The 20498-nt window shown below is 33.9% G+C and overlaps 2 protein-coding genes across 3 annotated transcripts; one reads left to right on the top strand and one right to left on the bottom strand.

Moving 5' to 3' along the window:
- Window positions 1-7571: 7571 nt before the first annotated feature.
- On the bottom strand, window positions 7572-12129 carry LOC134275758 (collagen alpha-1(XIV) chain-like). 2 transcript variants are annotated; one of them, XM_062758048.1, is made up of 6 exons: window positions 11491-12129; window positions 9020-9574; window positions 8650-8823; window positions 8352-8393; window positions 8181-8271; window positions 7572-7965 (listed from the first exon to the last, which is right to left on the bottom strand). In XM_062758048.1, exons 1-6 carry the CDS (start codon window positions 11552-11554, stop codon window positions 7866-7868), a joined length of 1026 nt encoding a protein of 341 aa, XP_062614032.1. In that variant the 5' UTR covers window positions 11555-12129; the 3' UTR covers window positions 7572-7865. The 2 variants fall into 2 exon arrangements, with proteins under 2 accessions (XP_062614032.1, XP_062614031.1); XM_062758047.1 differs by having other exon boundaries at window positions 8548-8823; window positions 11491-12120.
- Window positions 12130-16762: 4633 nt separating this feature from the next.
- LOC134275756 (prolyl 4-hydroxylase subunit alpha-2-like) lies at window positions 16763-20497 on the top strand. The gene is made up of 13 exons (XM_062758043.1): window positions 16763-17266; window positions 17409-17566; window positions 17882-18219; window positions 18316-18367; window positions 18455-18600; window positions 18770-18946; window positions 19067-19113; window positions 19248-19353; window positions 19475-19522; window positions 19625-19660; window positions 19778-19846; window positions 19965-20034; window positions 20220-20497. The coding sequence occupies exons 1-13, from the start codon at window positions 17079-17081 to the stop codon at window positions 20294-20296; spliced, it is 1512 nt and encodes a 503-aa protein (XP_062614027.1). The 5' UTR covers window positions 16763-17078; the 3' UTR covers window positions 20297-20497.
- The last annotated feature ends 1 nt before the right edge of the window (window position 20498 follows it).

Raw genomic sequence — 20498 nt, 5'->3', positions numbered from 1 at the left:
GTGAAACAGCTTTTGTGTAAATACGCACACATCTTTACCAAATCCGATAAAGATGTGGGACGAACTGCTATGACTAAACACAGCATTGATACAGGAAGTCATAAGCCCATCAAAGAAGTTCCTAGAAGGCTCCCAGAACACATGAATGCAGAGGTGGATAAACATGTCCAAGAAATGTTAGAAAATAAAGTTATTGAACCGTCTAAGAGCCCTTGGGCTTCACGAGTTGTCCTAGTAAAGAAGAAAGACGGATCTACGAGGTTTTGCATTGATTATAGGCGCCTCAATGCCATTACAGAGAAAGACGCCTATCCTATACCCCGCATAGACGAAACACTAGATCAGCTAGCGGGATGCAAATGGTTCTCGACACTCGATCTCCATTCAGGATACTGGCAAATAGAGATGGACGCAAAAGATAAAGCCAAGACGGCATTTGTCACTCGAAATGGCTTGTATCATTTCAATGTAATGCCATTCGGGCTATGTAATGCCCCGGCTACCTTCGAGAGGTTGATGGAGACTGTCTTAGCAGGTCTACAATGGGACATTTGCCTCATTTACCTCGATGACATCATTGTCTACGCCAAATCCTTTGAAGGCATGTTCCAAAGTGTTTGATAAATTGGCAGCAGCAGGGTTAAAGCTAAAAGCAAAGAAATGTACACTGTTTGCTAACAGTGTTGACTATTTGGGGCATGTGGTTTCAGAACAGGGAATTTCGACAGACCCAAAGAAAACGGACGCTATCCGAAATTGGCCTCAACCACAAAATATCACGGAGCTGCGATCCTTTTTGGGTTTCTGTAGCTACTATAGAAAGTTTGTACCCAACTTCGCTGCTTTAGTCAAACCACTTCATGCATTGACCCAGCAGAGTAAAAAGTACATTTGGTCGGAAGAGTGTCAAGAGTCATTCGACATTTTACGAAATAAGTTAGTGAAAGCCCCTGTGCTTGCGCACCCAGACTTTTCAAAACCTTTCATCCTGGACACCGACGCTAGTGACACAGCAATTGGTGCTGTTTTGTCTCAAGTAAAGGATGGGGATGAGAAAGTAATCTATTATGCAAGTCGCTGTCTAACCAAAGCTGAACGCAAATATTGTGTTACACGAAAGGAGCTACTTTCGATTGTTAACTTTGTTAAACATTTTAGACACTATTTGTATGGTAAACCTTTTGTGGTACGCACCGACCACAGTTCTTTGAGATGGCTCTTAAATAAGAAAGATGCGGAAGGACAGATAGCTAGGTGGATCGAATCATTATCTACCTATGAAATACAGATTCAACATAGAGCAGGCAATTTGCACAGAAATGCAGATGCTCTAAGCAGAATCCCTTGCAAACAATGTGGAAATGAGTCGTGTGCCAGCAAATTTATTCACCCTAAAGCAAGAATTCGGTCGATACATGAGGATAAGACATCGGAGGGTAACATGTCTGTGCAAGAAATGCAAGATCAAGACAAAGACATATGCCTTGTGAAATCATGGCTTGAAACAAATACCAGGCCAGCTTTTGAAGATATTAGATGCAAAGGATATTTCCTCAGATCTCTTTGGAGTCAATGGCACAGACTAACATTGGTAAATGGAATTGTTTGTAGACAGTGGACTGTGTTGGAGACAGATGAAGTCAAACTGCAACAGGTGATACCTCTCTTTGAGAGAAGGAATATTTCAAAGCATTGTCATGACGAAAAGACAGCTGGACATCTCGGGGTTGAAAAAACATTGGCCAGAGTACAGCAACGATTTTACTGGCCCGGTCTACAACAAGATGTTAGGCAGTATGTCACTGGATGTGATATATGTACAAGGCGCAAAAACCCGAATAAGAAAAAGGTTGCACCCATGCAGCTAGTGCCATCTGGGATGCCAATGGATCGGATAGCGACAGACATCCTTGGAGAATTGCCTCTTACCGAGAATGGAAACAGATATATTCTCGTAGTCTCTGACTATTTTACAAAATGGACAGAGGCATTCCCCATGCCAAATATGGAATCTAAAACGGTCGCAAAAATTATTGTAGAAGAGGTTATTTCCAGGTTTGGAACACCCAGAATAATACATTCCGATCAAGGGCGACAGTTCGAGAGTGAGCTGTTTGGTGAAGTGTGTAAGCTTCTACACATTGAGAAAACACGCACAACTGCCTACCATCCCCAGTCAGATGGGATGGTAGAGCGATTTAATAGAACTTTAACATCAATGTTAAGTGCGTTTGTACAAGAGAACCAAAGGGATTGGGATGCACAAATCCCATATGTTATGATGGCCTACAGATCGGCAGAACATAAATCTACAGGACTAACACCTAATATGCTGATGTTAGGTCGAGAAACATCTTTACCTCTGGACTTAATCTATGAAATGCCAGAACCCCTGAAGCAAGAAAGTCCAAACCACTGGGCTTGGATCCTACGGGAAAGGCTAGAAAGAGCACATAGTTTTGTCCGTCAAAATATTGAAACCGCCATGAATCGGCAAAAGAGGTACCATGACATAAAAATGGCATGGGAAAGATTTAAGCCTGGTGACAAGGTGTTTGTATATTTTCCACAGAAGAAAATTGGTTGTTCGCCCAAGCTTACCTCATTTTGGCGCGGGCCATTCGAGGTTCTTGAGCAATGGTCCGATGTTCTTTATGCCGTTGCATGTGGTAGAAAGGGTGAAAGGCAAATCATCCATTGTGATAGGATGCGAAAAAAGAAGGAACAAGTTTTAAACTTTGAAAATTTAGATATTGACAACGAAGCATCTATAGATAAAGACGAGTCTGACGAAATTGACTATGAAAGCCCAATTAATGTAGATTCTGTAGAAGAATTGGTTGATGAAAATGACCATAAACGTATTCGTAGAAAACCCAAATGGTTAAATGATTATGAAACTTAGAATTATTAAGTGAAGAAGTAGCAGAGATAAGTACATTTGCTTTGTTTTTAGAATAGAGATGTAACTATTTTATTTCTTTATTATTTCAGCCAAGATGCCAAATACGAAAATTACAAAAGCTAAGGAAAACAAATGTCCCTTGTGTGATGGCGAAGTAGATGGTAGTCGCTGGAGGGAACATTTGCTAGCTTGCAATGGAGGGAGATATCCCTGCAAAATGTGTGGAAAACTTTTCAAAAAGAGGCTTTATTTGATTCATCATAAGAGGAAGTTCCACGAACAAACGGAAGATCAGCAAAAAGCAGATGAGAAGGTTAAAGTTGGTGAAGAAAAGAAAGACGAGGAAGATGAATCATGGCTTGAACAAGATCCCGGAGATGTAATTCATGAGACCCTTAGTGTCAGCGAGAGCAGTTCCCAATCTGGTGATTCGAGTAGCGAGGATGATGATGGTGATAAAGGTGCTGGTGAGCTAATGAATAATGCATGTATTGGAGATCATGGTGAAACCAAACAAGATTCACAAGATGTCAAAAGCATGAATGAAGAAGCAAGTGTTGATATCAAAGTAAAATCTCAAGAAAAAGGACGGGTAGTTCGAAAAGCCACGGCTCCAGCACCCGTGTTTGCACCCAAGAGAAGGACCCCTGTTTCTCTTCCTGAGAAACCAACACCACTTGGGAGATTTTCATTTGGATCTACAAGTACATGCACGAGAGCTACGCAAACCAATTGTGGTTGTAAAGACAGATACGTTAAGAAAAGAAAAGTTCACAAGGTGGTGTCAACGTACACCAATGACCAAAAGAACATTGTGGAAACTGTCGAAGAAGAGGAATTCTTCTATTTGGAGTGAAGAATAGTGTTTTATGACACTTTGTGTTCTGTCGAGTAACAAGTACATTGAGCAAAATGTTTATTGATAGGACTCATTCGATTATTATTTTTTTTGCGGGAATGTCAAGAGATATTGCATTACCTTTAAAACTCATTGTAAATAATTACTGGAATTTGAAGTATGTGTATTGAAAAGTAAAAGAAGAAAAAAAAATGTTTTATTTAAGTGATATGCGGGACGCATATGTTTCGGAGGCGTGGGTAATGTAGTAGAAATTTCCTTGATCAAATTAATTATATGCAAATTAGTTGTCAATCAGATGCTTCCTAGTGTATTAGCTATATAACATTAAACGTTTTAATGACTAAGACAAAGACGATGACTTAGGGTCTTTGGGTAACTATAAATACTGGCGAGCGCTGATGCTCGTAGTTAGTCTGCCAGTGGCCGCTGATCAGCGTGGATCGTGTTAAAAAGGTAAGGAATTTATTGTGCCTCATTTGCGGGTCTCAATATACTGCAGACATACCATTTGGGGTACATTAGGTCCCAAACCTATTGGAATAATATAAGTTTTATAGAGGGTGTTTGGAAACACTGCTCTGAGATATAAGGTCTGGGAGCTTTGGAAGCTCAATTAAATGATTTCAGACCTTGGATAGCTAAAGCACTAGGATAGCTCAGGAACATTAGAGGAATCATTAGAGAATCATTGCTTGTACAAATTTAGTAAATTTTATTCCACGTAATTCTCGTTTAGTTTATTTTTACCAATCAATTATTGACGTAGGCAACGTAAGGAAAATTATATATATTTCTTTTTCCATGACTGGAGAACCCACAGTACATATTACATTGGCACACAAGTACACTACACTAAGATACATAATTCTGTGTATCGGTTTTTGATTTCCATGAACGGTGTTGCCGTTGTTACTAAAAATAGAAATTTCTGTGAAATTCTTTCAAAATGCTACTCCTCCTACAGCTTTCGCCTGATTTCAATATAACTTGGCACACAAGTACACTACACTAAGATACATAATTCTGTGTATCGGTTTTTGATTTCCATGAACGGTGTTGCTGTTGTTACTAAAAATAGAAATTTCTGTGAAATTCTTTCAAAATGCTACTCTTTCTACAGTTTTGGTCTGATTTCAGTATAACTTGGCACACAAGTACACTACACTAAGATACATAATTCTGTGTATCAGTTTTTGATTTCCATGAACGGTGTTGCCGTTGTTACTAAAAATAGAAATTTCTGTGAAATTCTTTCAAAATGCTATTCCTCCTACAGTTTTGGTCTGATTTCAATATAACTTGGCACACAAGTACACTACACTAAGATACATAATTCTGTGTATCAGTTTTTGATTTCCATGAACGGTGTTGCCGTTGTTACTAAAAATAGAAATTTCTGAGAAATTCTTTCAAAATGCTATTCCTCCTACAGTGTTGGTCTGATTTCAATATAACTTGGCACACAAGTAGACTACACTAAAATACATAATTCTGTGTATCGGTTTTAGATTTCGATGAACGGTGTTGCCGTTGTTACTAAAAATAGAAATTTCTGTTAAAAACTCTCAAAATTCTACTCCAAATACAGTTTAAGTAATGTGGCATGCAAGTAGACTACACTAAGAACATAAAGAGACTTAATCAAGGATCATTATTCTTTTTATTGCTGTGGTAAAGTTTCAGTTTCCAACTTTTCTCTTCCTTTCCTGAAGTACAAGCCAGTAGAGCTTCAGTCTCCACAGAGACTTCTGGTTCGTATGTAAATTAGAAAAGTATTGCGGCAATACTGTAGCAACATTCTGGCAGTATATTGCAGCAATATTGCGGCAATATCGTTTTTCGTATGTAAATTAGATTTGCCGCAATATTGCCAGAAAGGTGTTGCGGCAATGTTGCTGCAAAGAAATTGCAGAACATGTATTAATTATTTCAGGTTTTGCAGCAGCAATATTGGGGCAACACTGCAGTACTATATACCTATATAAATTGGTATTTAATAGAAATAATGATCTATCAATCTAGCAATTAACAAACTGTGATGAGGAACATAAAAATCAATAGCATGATAAGCTACAGAGTCAGTAAGAAATAGCTACTTAAGCTTAATATGCTATTCTTTGAAAAGATAGAAAAATTTTGTTGAAAAAAGATGTGTTTTTGAAACACTATGCCCCAAGCAGCAACAAAGTTTGAAAACCCATTTTTATCATATATAGGTCACAGTCAAAGTCATAAGGTCATTGATCTTGGTGTCATTTGAAAGAACTTAATTAGTGAAATATGCATACTAAATATGAAGTCTCTATCTCTTACCCGGTATGGTTCAAAATTTATGGTGGAGGGTTAAAAAGGCTATTTTTAGCATATAAATTCATTAAGATCACAGCAGAGGTCACAAGGTCATTGACCTTGGTGTCATTTGAAAGAGCACAATTAGTGGAGAATGTATACCAAATATGAGGTTGTCATCTTTCATGGTTCAAAAGTTACCCCGGTATGTCGAAGGATCAAAAAATCTATTTTAAGCATATGGGTCACAGCCAAGGTTATTTGTCAAAGACCTTGGTGTCATTTTAAAGACCTAAATTAGTTGAGTTTGCATACTAAATATATAGTCTCTATTTCTCATGGTTTTTAAATTATGGTGAATATTCAATAAAAAAAACTATTTTTAGCATCTAGGTCACAGTCAAGGTCACAAGGTCATTGACCTTGGTGTCATTTGAAAGGACTTAATAAGTGAACTATGCATACCAAATATGAAGTCTCTATCTTTCATTGGTTCAAAAGTTATCACTTATGGCGAAGGTTAAAGTTTACAAACAGACAGGACAAAAACAATATGCACCCCCAATCTATCAATCCTTGCACATAAAAAAATGTGTACATAAAAAATATGCATATGCCACTGTGAAAATGTCCAGCAACTCTGCATTATTTTTCAAATAACCTTAATTAGCTGCCCATCACATATTCCCCAATGCCAATCAGTATAATGTATAATATATAGCTTGTTTGTAATTTCCAACATATATATAGAATCATTATTTTCTTGCAGATATTCATATTTATGCAATAAATTAATTATATATATTCATGAATTTAATTGATAAAAATGCATTCATCTTTTCCTGCAACAATGGTATGATATATATTAGACATACAAGTATAGTATACATGCATCACAATCAATAGTTGAAATACATATAATTTTTCCTATTTTATCTCCATAGAATCATTCATCTAAAAAAGAATATGGTTTTGACTTACCAAGTCTGATAATTATATACCAGAGAAGGACATTCCTATAATTCTTTCAAAAGGCCATGCCATGGAAACTGCTGAAATTCTTTTTTTCCGGCTATTCCACATTATTCAGTCTTACTAGTCTACATGTCTAATCCTATTGTACACAATTATCAACTCGAATTAACTTGATACCATTCAATAATGAAGGAAAACATGCTTGCCTTTGAATTCCCACCATTTTATTTAAAAAGAGGAAGTAAATGACTGAGCATGCTCACAAATGCCTAATGGGTAATCCTAGATCTTCTGGCAACATTCTGGCAATACTGCCAGAAAGGTTTTTTTTTTCTGGCAGTATAGCCAGAATGTCCCCAGAAGTTGTTGCCGCTAGCGGTGATATTTCACTAACCCAAAAAGCTTGTTTCTGGTGACAAAAATGTGTTGCTGCAGTGTTGCCGCAATATAGCAGCAATATTGCCGCAATAATTTTACTTTGGTAAGGGAATACATTGATGGAACTTTCAACATTTGAATTGAACCTCAGACAAACTCCATTCGATGTTTTACAGGCTGACTAAATGAAATCTATGGAGAAGCATATATTCTTGCATACTACATGGTTGACATATTCACATCTACTATGACTTTTAGTTCGATCAGCATTTGTTAAACAGATTTATTATACTTGAAAAATATACAAACATATGTCATATAAAAAGAAATACTTGAAATATATACATTGCGTAAAGATTTTTTGCATCTGTTGATAACAAGTTCAAAGCCAATTTGACTTCTAAAATCAAGCACCACTTTGCCTTGTACACTATTTTTATGCCTTTGTACAGGATATTATGCAATATTAAACTTAGACTTGGAGGGTCCTATAGGTGCTTGCTGGTACTGGCCGACTGCAGCTAGGACCACTGGGTCTTCCTTCACTGATAGATGCCTAAAAATCAAAGTGGTAATTTTACTTCCACTTTATGAGGAAAATCCTCTTTGTTACTATAATATGAAATAATATTGAATTTTTGCGGCATATATGTAATTAGCTGCATATGTATAAACATTTTTTCAAACAGAAATAGTCGATTCTCTACGAATTAATAAGACGGTTTTCTGTAGTATAACTGTGTAACTGTAAACTGGTCTAAGAGATCTTACCAACGACGTAGAAGACTGGCTGTGGCAAAAACAGTAGCTGCAGCTGCCAGTGTTCCCAACACAGCACCTGCTGCAATGGCCGCCGTGTTACCTAAAAATGAGAGTCCATGGTCATTATTGCTATAATTTTGTGTCAAATATATCATTGTTTCTTCCAGAATGCTCACTTACTTGATGACCCACTTCCAGAAGAGGAGGAGGCTGCACTATTACCTGGGAAACAGTAAGGTAGGAAAGAACGATTATTGAAAATACAAATCATGCATTTGACTCGTTTTCGTCAAAAATACATTGGAAGCTCCCTTATGCTGACAAACTTTAATCCAGATTTTGTTTAAACCTTAAACATTCTTGTGAGTTCTTATACCTGTATTTTGTGTCTGTATTGTTGTTTGTGTAGCTGTTTCTGTTGTTATTGTTGTTAATGTGGTATCTCTTTCTGTTGTTGTATCAGTGACTGTTGTCGTACCTGATGTATCAGCAATTGTTGTCGTACTTGTTGTATCAGCTATTGCTGTAGTTGATGTTGTAGTTGATGTTGTAGATGTAACAGTAGTTTGTACTGTTGTTGTGATGGAAGGATCAGGGGTTGTGGTTGGTGGGGTAGGACAATCAGCGAGTAATGTAGGGGTCACAGTACTATCTGAAATTTAAACAAAATCAAAGTCAGCTTTACTGCTACAAAGTTAAGTTCCTGAAAGTTATTTGAAAATTAAAACTTTTAACTCTTATTTCTCTTCATCCAATATCCGTGGGATTCAAATTCCATAATCTTCTTATTTTCAAAAGTCAATGTTATTTTTGAATTAACAGGTAATAAGAGTCATGAATTGACATACCGAGTTTTGGAACCAAAGCTGGAACCAGGTTACACAGGTAGACGAAGGTATCAATATAATGGACATAATAAGAATCAGGATCGTTGGCAATTCCCTTCAATTCTTCATTTGACTTGGACACTGTCGATCCTATTCCTATCGCGAACACCTCTGCTCCAACTTCCGTCCGAAGGTTTTCTGCAGCTGTTATTGTTCGAGTTCCATTATTAGACAGTCCATCTGTTAAAATCACAACCGTTCTATTGGCTCCGGTTCTTCCTCCTTTTGCAGACGTGAATGAATATTCCCTGACGTAATCAATTGCGTCATAAGTATAGGTTCTCCCTGTGGTACTTGTGCCACGTAAGTTCTTTATGGCATTCAGTAGATCTGATTTTGTTGTATGATCATTAAGATCAAATTCCTCTGTATAAGAAGAGGAAAACACCACTATGCTGACTTGCATGTCGGATGAACCGATTGCTAAGTACTCTGTGACGTTGTACACAAAGTCCACGGATTCATCAAAGTCTGTCTCCTTCACACTCCCAGATTTGTCCATTATATACACCACATCTGGTAAAAAAATTATCTGTAAATAATTTGCCAACTAACAACTACACTAAATGACAAATGAGACCACTTCACCTTATTTTCATCTACTTCCAAATTTATGTTTATATCTCTCTGATGAGTCCTTACGAAAGAAGATGCTCTGTGCCCTTTTAAACTGAAACTACTGACAAATAAGTTGATGTAGCAAAGTTTTAAATTTCTTGTCAGCATTTGTAGAATGCAATCTTCTGGGTTTTTTTTAAAATTTCATTTCATAAATGTAGTATCAAAAACAGATATTTAGACCATCACAAATGAGTCATTAAGTATCTGTACTTGAATTCAGGGCGTATATGTTAGTTGAAACTAAAATTAGTTGTTGCCCGAGTCGGGGATATTACATATAATGCAATGGATAAATATTTTGAAATTTGCATGAAATAATTTGTTAGGCTTTCAAGAGTTTGTTTTGAAGGTACATTGTCATGTAACATTTTTGTATTTTTTGTTATTAAAGATAAATGGTCATACATACTACCTTTCTTAAGCCCCTAATGGTCGTATCAAACTAGATCGTTATATAAATTATTAAAAAACCTTATAAAAGGGAGATATTGAAAACACTAGCATTAAAATTTGGAAAAGTTATAGCGAGTTTCATGTGTCTTTTGTCTGTCCGCATATTTAACCTTTTTCGTAGCTTTTTTCGAAAAAAGATGAGAGCTCATTACTGAGCAATGAATATTATCATTAACCTGAGACAGACAAGGTCAGTGCCGTGCAGCGATCTTAGTCTTCAACACGCATTCTTTATGACTTTGTAATTGAATAAGGTTAAACCATAAATGCTGCACATAGTTATGAGCAGATGGACTATATATCTATAACATTATTGTCTTGTCTATAACTTTTTGTGAGCAAAATTTGAACCAAGAGTGGATTGTGTCTTTTAAAAACGAAGTTTCAAAAGATTACATTCAAGAGAAGGGAAAGTTGCATTTATGCCAATGTTCATTTATTTATGTTCTTGCATTCATTAATATGCATCGAATAAAAAAAGTCCATGAAAAATTGATTAATAAATACCTGATAAGAACGACGCATGCAAATAATATACTAAATACAATTTGATTTTTAAACAAGAATCTAAATTAAGAAATGCCTTTTAATCGGGATAAGAAAGTGATACTGGGTGCATACACTTTCAAAATGCATGCACATGCAACTTTGCTTGCCAAAAGCTAATTCATGTAGTTGCACTCATTGATTTAACGTTTATGAATAGAATACATTAGAAATTATTTGTTTCAATATACTTGACTTGGTCCACTTTTACACAATACCACAATCCTTTACACCCCTATTACTCTAAATGACTTTAAAGCAAGTTTTGACACCGTAAAAAGTACAATTGCTATTGTTGTAAATTAAATTAGGAACAATTGTTACAACCATTTTTTTTTTATTTTTTTTGAAAATAATTTTCATTGAGAGTTATTCGATCTCATGTTTTATCCTTATATCCCTGAGCCAAATTTTTAAAGCTGGACATTGACAGGATTAGGATTTTTTGGGTGGAGAATCCAGTATAAAAGATTCCTCCACTTTTCTTTAAGAAAATAAAAAATTATCATGATAATAACACATAATTATATGTATTCTAAAATAGTTAACAGACTTTCTGTAGCTAACTCTATGTAAAATAAAATGACAGTGTAATTGTGTAAAAATGTTATCTACCTTCTCTGTGGTAAAAAGTTCTCTGAACAGAAATGAAAATTAAGTTTAGAAACAAAAAAGTGTATAAGTTAATTAGAAAAAATTACTCAAGATAGTTTTTCAATCTTTCTGTTATTATGGTAAAATATAGTATCAAAATTTTAAGGTACTCTCGACATTACTCAACAGTGAAATGGTTAAATTAAGAAATAACTGACCTTTGAAGACGGCTGAAACACACACCAAATTAACAAAATAAATAAGTATCCAATCCGTCTCCATTTCACAAATTATTATATATTAGTAAATGTCATCTTTTTTCTTTTCAAGAAACCCAACTTTAAGCAACTGTATCCTTTTTTCAAAACCCAAAGGGAAGTTTGTTATTAGTAAGCATGAAAATGTAGACCAAAGAATGTATTTAAAACACTCTCCTCCAGAACCGATTATAGAAAGCGTTGTCTGTCAATGCGATGTTGCCTTAATATACCTTTAAATTTCCTATTGTTATATTTTCTATTGATGTAAAACTGATTCATGTCAATATTTTTACAAATAATCACGTGTGGCTTGTGATACAAGCATTAATTTTTAATTGAAGAAAAACTGGCTTTCTTCTAAGTTCTTAGAACACTTACAAGAAAAATGACTGAAACTGCTGCTTTAAAGTTAAACTTACTGAAATAATTTGAAACATACCCTTTAAAATGTAAAGACTACTTTTAAAAACTGTTTTGAATTGTGGTTTTTCAAATATACACTGTAGTTATGAAGTTTATGGTTTCAGTGTTACCTACAGGACAGTAAAGAGGGGTGGGCGGCTTCAAATACATGTACTGGACAAGAGATTTACCACTGCCATATTTGAAAAAAAAATCTTAACAACACGTTTACATGTACATATTGATTTGATTCTATGATTCAGGGAGCTACGTTGCGTTCCCGTTTTCAATATCAAAATGATCAGTTATATTGACCTTAGAAATGTGGTCATATGGAACGACACATAAAAGTTTCAAGCTATTTCAGCAAGGATTTCTTGTAGATTGAAAAAAAATAAAGAAAAAGAATATGGCATCCCCCCTTAAACCGGGCTGCTTAGACCATTTATGTTTTTTGTAAAACAGGAAGACAAAAAGGTCAGCTATATTTAATAACATCGTCAATTTCACAAGAAAGAAAAAGGAGGAATTCAATTATTTAAGGGAGACGCAAAAGAAGACTAATGAATGAATAAATCATGTTTTAACCTTTCTTTACTTTCATGTCCATATCTTATTCAACACCCATTTCTATACAACTGATAATGAAGTTCTTGATATCATTAATTGGAAATGTTTGATACAAGAAAGGGCTACGTTAGAAGGAGAATATGTTTTGTATATGGTTATTGACTTTATCAAATAATGTTCAAGATATCGATTTAAAATAAATTATTTTTATCGTTAGCCAGCTAATGTCAATTAAATACATCCTGACTTCCTCTTTTAGAAACAAATTTCTATGTGTTCAAAACCTTAAAAAATCTTACAGCTTTGGTCTTACAATGGTAGCTTGGTCCTATTTATATTGTAATGCCTGAAATGAAAAAAAAATTCTTTAAAAACGGAACAAAGTACACTTATTTAACGCTCATTTTTATTTCTGGAGAATAAGTAATTTACATCACCCAAGGTATTATATCTTTATTCACTCAAATAACATACCGATATTTCAAAAATTGTTTTAGACAAGAGATAGAAAAAGGGGGTGTTTAATATAAACCGTTAAAATGCACAAAATACCTTTGGAAACTACTTTTCCCCTGATTGTTATGAAGTATGTGCATTATGGTGACGGTAAGGGGTATGGCTTCACAGTACTGGTGTAGGGATTTGCTACTGCGATATTTGAAAAAAAAAAATCATTTTTTAACACGTTTACAAGTTAATTTGATAATATTTTATATTGCTGTGTCCATTGCGTTCCCATTATCAATATCTCAATGACCAGTAATATTGACCTTTGAAATATGGTCATATGGAACGATACACAGAAGTTTCAAGCTATTTTCACAAAGATTTCTTGTGGATTGAAAGAACATTTTTAAAAAAGAATATGGCATTTACACTTTAATCAGTGATATTTTCTGCAGAATGAGAGGACAAAAAGGTAAAATATATAGTAAACAACCTCATCTGTTTCACGATAAAGAAAGAGAGGTAAGCAGCTTTTTAAGGAAGACGCAAAGGAAGGCCAATGAATGAATGAATCACGTTTTAACCTTTCTACACTTTCATGTCCATATTATTCTCATTCAACACATACAGTGGTTTATATACAATTGAGAAAAGAAGTTCTTGATATTACCTGTTGAAAATATTTGAGACAAGAACGGGCAGCGTTTGAGGGAGAGTATGTTTTGTGTATGCTTATTGACTTTATTAAATGCTGTTCAAGATATCAATGCAAAAGAAATTATTATTTTTCATCGTCAGCCATCTAATGTCAGTGAAATACATCGTGACTTCCTCTTCTAGAAACAAACTTCTATGTATTCAAAAACTTCAAAATATTACAGCTTTAGTCTTACAATGGTACCATGGTCCAATTTCATTTTGTAATGTCTGGAATGAAAAAAAAAAATCTTTAAAAACGGACCAAAGTACACGTGTTTAACATTCATTTTTATTTCTGAAGAATTCGAGGGTTGTCCGTAAAGTTCGTGGACAAGCTAAATTTTAAATAAAAGAAGTATCATTGATAATTATTATTAACGCATTTATAATCCTTTACTAAGTGTTAATTACAAAATTTTGAATTATATTCAACTTCAAATTTATAAATACAATTATGGCTTCCTTATTAGACTTCGGATGGTGACCCAGAGCACTGCAAAATTTTAATCAATAAATAATTATTTTATCACTTTATAAATTTCATTTATTTTGTAAAATTCTCCTATAACCTTTGTCAACCGCATATATTGTAAAAGCCATCTTTTCCACGGAATTTTACAAAATAAACGATACAGAATTGGCAATTTTAGAAAAAGGGACGTTTCCAGAAAAAGTAGAGCAGGGAGCAGTGATAAAATTCTGTTTAGACATCGGAAAAACAGCAACAGAGACCCATAAATTCTGCAAACAGCCGGAAAACATAGTAAAGGAAGCCGTTCTTTAGTATTTAAGTGACATGTAAGATTTTTGGACGGAATGAACAGTTTCATATATACGAGTATTTTTCAATGTTTATCAGTGTTGTCCACGAACTTTACGACCAACCCTCGCAAGTCATTCATATCGGTCAAGGTAATATCTTTATTCAATCAAATAACACACCGGTATTTCAATTTTTTTTTAGCTAGACAAGAGATACAAAGAAAAAAAGTGTTATGAATATATGTATTACTTTTAAGTGAAACTTCCTAAAAAAATTGAAATGAACCCTTTAAAATGCAAAAAAAAAATACGTTTGAAAACTACAGTAAACTCGAGTCAAGTCTATGCGTTAGGTAGACGGTAAGGGGTATATATTGCTTCACAGTAATGGGCTAGAGAGATTTGCCACTGCGATATTTGGAAAAAAAAAAAAATTTTTTAACAACAGGTTTACATGATAATTTGATTCAGAGTGCTATGTTGCGTTCCTGTTTTCAGTACCTCAATAACAAGTAATATTGTCCTTCGAAATATGGTCATATCGAACGATTCACAAAAGTTTCAACCAATTTTGTATAGATTGAATTAAAGAACATTTAAAAAAAAGAATATGGCATTTAACCCTTAATTAACCATGCAATAATACTTTCTGCAGAACGAGAGGACAAAAAGGTAAAATATAGTTAACTACCTCGTCAATTTACGTTAAAGAAAGAGAGGAATTCTTAAGGTTTTTCCACCCTCACAATTTTAATGGTTCAAAGTACAAAAACTGCATTTATTTTCATTTAATATAGTTTAAATTTATTAATTATTGCCAAAAATGTATAGGTCGCCATATCATTTAAGATGGGACACATAGATAAACAGAAGTATATGTCAACATAAACAAAAATGTACATTTTTCTGTAAATATTATGATAAACATTATGTAAAAACTGGTTCAAATGCATAATTCTGATGCTGAAAGTTCCGATATACTTGCTACTTCTAAGATAATTTTGAATTGTGAATACCAGGAAAACAATTTTACATAAGAAGTACGATAAAGAAAATGTCTCAATGAAGATACCTGAGAAGGAGCTATTGACCTTGTCAGCATTTTTTTAAAGATTGAATAATTGATTTAAAAAGTAAATAACCGTTTTTAAATTCTTTTACTTAACAATATTTATCATTGCACATCTTGAACAGCATTCTTATAAAAAATAATTGTTCTACTTGCCATGAATTTAAATTAATAACAGTTTTTGTAAAAACCTATGACATCATAGGAGGATGAAATACCTTAAGGAAGACGCAAAAAGACCATTGAATAAACGAATCATCTTTTAACCTTTCTATACTTTCAGACCCATATCTTATTCAACAAATATATACAACTGTCTGAGAAAGAAGTTGATATCACCAATTGAAAACGTTCAAGAGACAAGAAAGGGCTACCTTCGAGAGAGAATATGTTTTGTGTATGCTTATTGACTTTATTAAATACCGTTCAAAATATCAATGTAAAATAAATTACTTTTTTATCGTTAGCCATCTAATGTTAATTAAATACAACGTGACTTCCTCTTTTAGAAACAAGTTTCTATGTATTCAAAAACCTTCAAAATTTTGCAGCTTTGGTTTCACAATGATATCGTGGTCCAATTTCATATTGCAATGTGTATAATGAAAAAAAAATCTATAAAAACGGACCAAAGTACACTTGTTTAATGTTCATTCTTATTTCTAGAGGATAAGTAATTCATATCAGTAGAGGATTTATATCCTTATTCTGTCAAATAACACGCCGGTAATTCAAAAAATGTTTTAGACAAGAGATACAAAGAAAAAAAAGTGTTATAATTACATGTTTTACTTTTTTAACTTTGTTCATACTAGTTCAAAGGGTACCAGCTTGTCCCCAACCAAACTGTATTTTACACAACTTCAATTTTGGTTAAATATGGTTTAAATGTGGTTGAGGGTTGGTGATGCAATAAAAAGTTTTCATATAAATTTTAAAAACTTACTGTTATTATTTGTAGGATTTTCCAACGGAGATGGCTATAGATTTTATTAAAAAATCTCCAATTGTTTTATTGTTTATAAGTAAGGATTTCTTTTCACAGATTACTTGGTATATCATGAGTGTGGAAACCATGATCAGCTTCTGAAGATGCTCTATAGATTTTTAAGTCTTTTATTTTCATGTATTTATGTTTGCATGGATTCCCTTGTTTTACTCATCTGTTAGAGAAAGACAAATGTGATAAGTTTTGAATCAAATAAACATGTACATAGTACTACATACGTGTATCTTGTCCTTTGTTCTTAATCGTGCATTTGAAAGAACGGTATTCCTATATTTTGCTTGAATGCTCATCTCTAAGAAAAAGTACAGAAACTGAATCAGTGATTATTCGAATAGTGTTTGATAAACCAACAAATAATCAAATATAGGGATATATGAACAAATCATTTCCTTGCATTATTCTGATTGAAGAACTGCTGCATCAATACTATCATCGATTAGCGTTGCGCATCACGTTGTAAAAGAGGGACACACCAAATCAATGACCGTGTACAAAACGCAACACGTGTCGTCCTCGTCATCTTCAGAAAACTAAGAGTCAACAGATGTTCACGTGGCAAATAACTCCTTATAGACCTAAGGGATAAAGATGGCTCGTGTTTTTATTTTCCTAGTTGTGTCTCTCTCGTTTGGGGCTTCTCAGGATCTTACAACGGTTATGAATTTTGAGAAGTTTTTCCGGATGGAAGAGGAACTTCTGACTCTCTCAGATTTGATTGTGAAGCAGGAGTTACGGAGTCACGAAGAAGATGTCCATCAGTTAGCCAACATAACGGGGTCAGTATCGATCAGAGGTTTGTTAAGTTGTGTGATTTCAGCTGGAGAACTTTTAATGCACAAAGAAGTCCGTGCAACATTTTTATGAAAACAATTTTCAATTTTGATTAACATATATTGAAATTTAATATATTATTTGTAGGGTGCTTGAAAACGTTAAAGCCATTCATAAAGACGTGGGGAGGAATGTAGTAGGGTATATCAGTCATCCCATCAACCAGTTTCATTTAACCAGACGGCTTTACCATAACTGGCGGGAAATTCTACAACATATATTACATAGTGATACATGTGTGAAAGGTAAAGTTAGAATACTTATAAAAATATAAACAATAGTAACGAAAGAATCCAGATATTCATATATCAATGGAGCTCGACCACGTTTGCATGCTGTCAAATAAAAATATTTTGCTCACTAGAAGTTGGATTTTTAAGCACAATTCCTAAAATTCTGATACTATTTATAGTACTCAATATGTCATTATAATACTTTCAAGTTCTCAATATTTGCATAGTATCCAGTGTATCTAATACCATCTATATGCTTCGAGAATTTTTTTCGATTTGAATGGAAGATTCCTTAGAAAAATGACTTAAGTTTTCATTGCCTTTCAGCATTAAAAGTAAAATTACAAAATATAGAGGACAATGTCCCTAGTAAAGACGTGTTCGATACCATTGCCAGTACTATTTCTGCTCTGCAGCGGTATAAAAGCTTCACTATAGATCAGATTATGAATGGAAATATAGCAGAAGCGAAGCCGCTACAGAAACTCACTTTGGCTGACGCCTTCGACATTGCACAAGCATCTTATGAGAAGGAGGAAATGTATTATGCCATTGAGTGGTTAAAATACATTGTTGATGAAGTAAAAGCAAATCGCATCTCTGATATTGACGACCAAATATCAGCAGCTGCGGTATTTCATTTGCTATCCAATGCTTATTTTAAGGTATATAAAGGTTGAATAATTTTGAAAATTCCTAAGGATTTGCTTTTTAGGTTTCTTTATAAAATATTCCATTTGCATTTTTATATTGTTTTTAAGGCTGGTTTTATCAAAGAAGCACAGACGACATTAGCAGACTTGCTTCGTTTTGGTATGATCTTGTAAAGATTTTTTAGTGATTTTTATTACAAGTACAAAAAAATGCTCCGATTTGAATACTGTTAATCGTACAATGTAGATCCAAGCAACGCTGCTGCCAAAAGAAACCTGGAATACTTACAGATCAGCAAAGTCTTGGCCAATCCCGCCCAGTTAAAACCAAAAACACCTTCAAAGAAGAGCAGGAGACTGTACGAGGAACTTTGCAGATCAGAAGAGAAAACGGTATATTTTTATATGAATTATTATTTCATAAAAATTTTATGACCAATGCATTTGATTAACAAATAACTATAAGTTTACACGAGTTCATGAGTTAGGTTCATTTCGGCTTTACTAGCCTGTATCATTTTGTTGAATTAAAACGTTCATCGCATGAATTGTATTCTTTTAGATAATTTCAAAATCATCGAGATTAAAGTGCGTGTACTTTCCTTTGAGAAGTCCAGTTCCATACATGAAATCTGATGTCAGAGCGGAAGTATTGAACCGATCTCCTCTGATTGTCGTGTTTTACGACATGATAGATAATGGAACTGCCATGGCAATCTCTTACATGGGACACAAAAAGGTGCGAGGAGAGGGCCATTTTACCAGTACAAAACAACCGTTTCTATCTTAATAAGATATATTACTTCAAAATAATGTACCTCATTTAAATCGATACAATGAAGTTAAATGTTTTTTCTAGCTGATGGATGCCTCAACAGTGAGAAGATACTCAGACGTGAGACACAAGTATGTACATAAACCACGAAACCTGGCAGAAAGAACGCTACAAAAATGATTTCTGTATATAAATTACTAATTTTTTTTATTTTTTCAAACTTTTTTGTGTTTTGACAAAAAAATGCCTATCTCGTATTTTCTAGTGCAGCAGTTTATGACACGACTTATTGGAAATGGATTCCAAATTTACAAACCAAATTCTCCAAATTGAAATTAAGTCACTTCCCCCCAGTTTTATTTTCATACAGGGTAAGAGGACTTGTTTTAATTCCAATAATCTTATATCTTGTTAGTTATTAGGCTTTTTCTCTTTAAACTCAAGGCAATTTACAACATGTTTAAAGAAATGTTCATTTCTTCTTGCATCTAGACGTTTAATATTGGAACAGAAGGGGAATTGATGAACAACGAACTAGCGGTAAAATTTTTCTCAATGCATGTTTATTTACAACTGTTTTACTGATATCCATGCAATGAATTAGTAAAGAAAATATTTATCAGATTGTTTTCTTTTTTGTAGCAAAAAGACCAAGTCATGGGAGTTTTCATTTCATTTGTAAGCCTCTTTTTCATATTTGTGTAATCATTATTGTAAATTAAAATATTTTAATCAATTTAGTACGGCAAATAACCATCAGTCTTCAAGTTTTAAAACTTTCGTGTTGTTTTGTAGCTTACGGATTCTACAGTAGGGGGAGAGCTCGTATTTCCCTTGTCTAAGATTAAGATTCCGGTTACAAAGGTAGGTACAATCTTTTACCACGAGCTGTGTATTCTGCAATAAATTTCAATGATTCTGGCAAAGAATGGGGCAAAGGTACTCCAAAAATATATTGCAGATTTTAACCTATCACTTTCAGGGCAATGTTGTATTTGCGGAGTACAAAGCACGGATGGGGATATGTCCTGTTTACTTTGGATCTCAGTGGTGTAAGATACATGTCTTATGTCTATATGACATGTTATAATAAAAAACAAAACAAAATATATTTCTTAACAAGCTTTTTAACCATAGACACTAGACAGCTGAAACGTTAACAATTCTTCTCTAGACTTCATGCTGAGCATTATGGTTGACCTTTCGTCTATTCTATGCCCTTTCTTGTATATTACAGATGGTAGTCAAACTCTGTATGAGAAGATTCAACCAGAAATATGTCCTTTGAAGCAAAGAATCCCCAGATTTTATTGAAAGAATTAATTAACTGTGCCAAAGAGTAAATCAGAACAAGAGTAAAATCTTATAAATTTATTAACAAATTGCGTAGACTTTGCACATGCAATATTTTGAATACATGTACATGTTAATAAACAAGTTTTAAAACATATATCAAATGTATATACTATAAAAAGTATAAAGTATAAAGAAAAAAATTAACAAAATAGCTGGCATA

This window comes from Saccostrea cucullata, unplaced genomic scaffold (genome assembly GCF_032062105.1).
Source record: "Saccostrea cucullata isolate Sc308-1 unplaced genomic scaffold, CSIRO_AGI_Scuc_v1 ctg543, whole genome shotgun sequence".
In the NCBI taxonomy this organism is placed as follows: Eukaryota; Metazoa; Mollusca; class Bivalvia; order Ostreida; family Ostreidae; genus Saccostrea; species Saccostrea cuccullata.
Note: the sequence above shows the minus strand (reverse complement) of the source record. Positions and strands in the feature narration are given on the sequence as shown.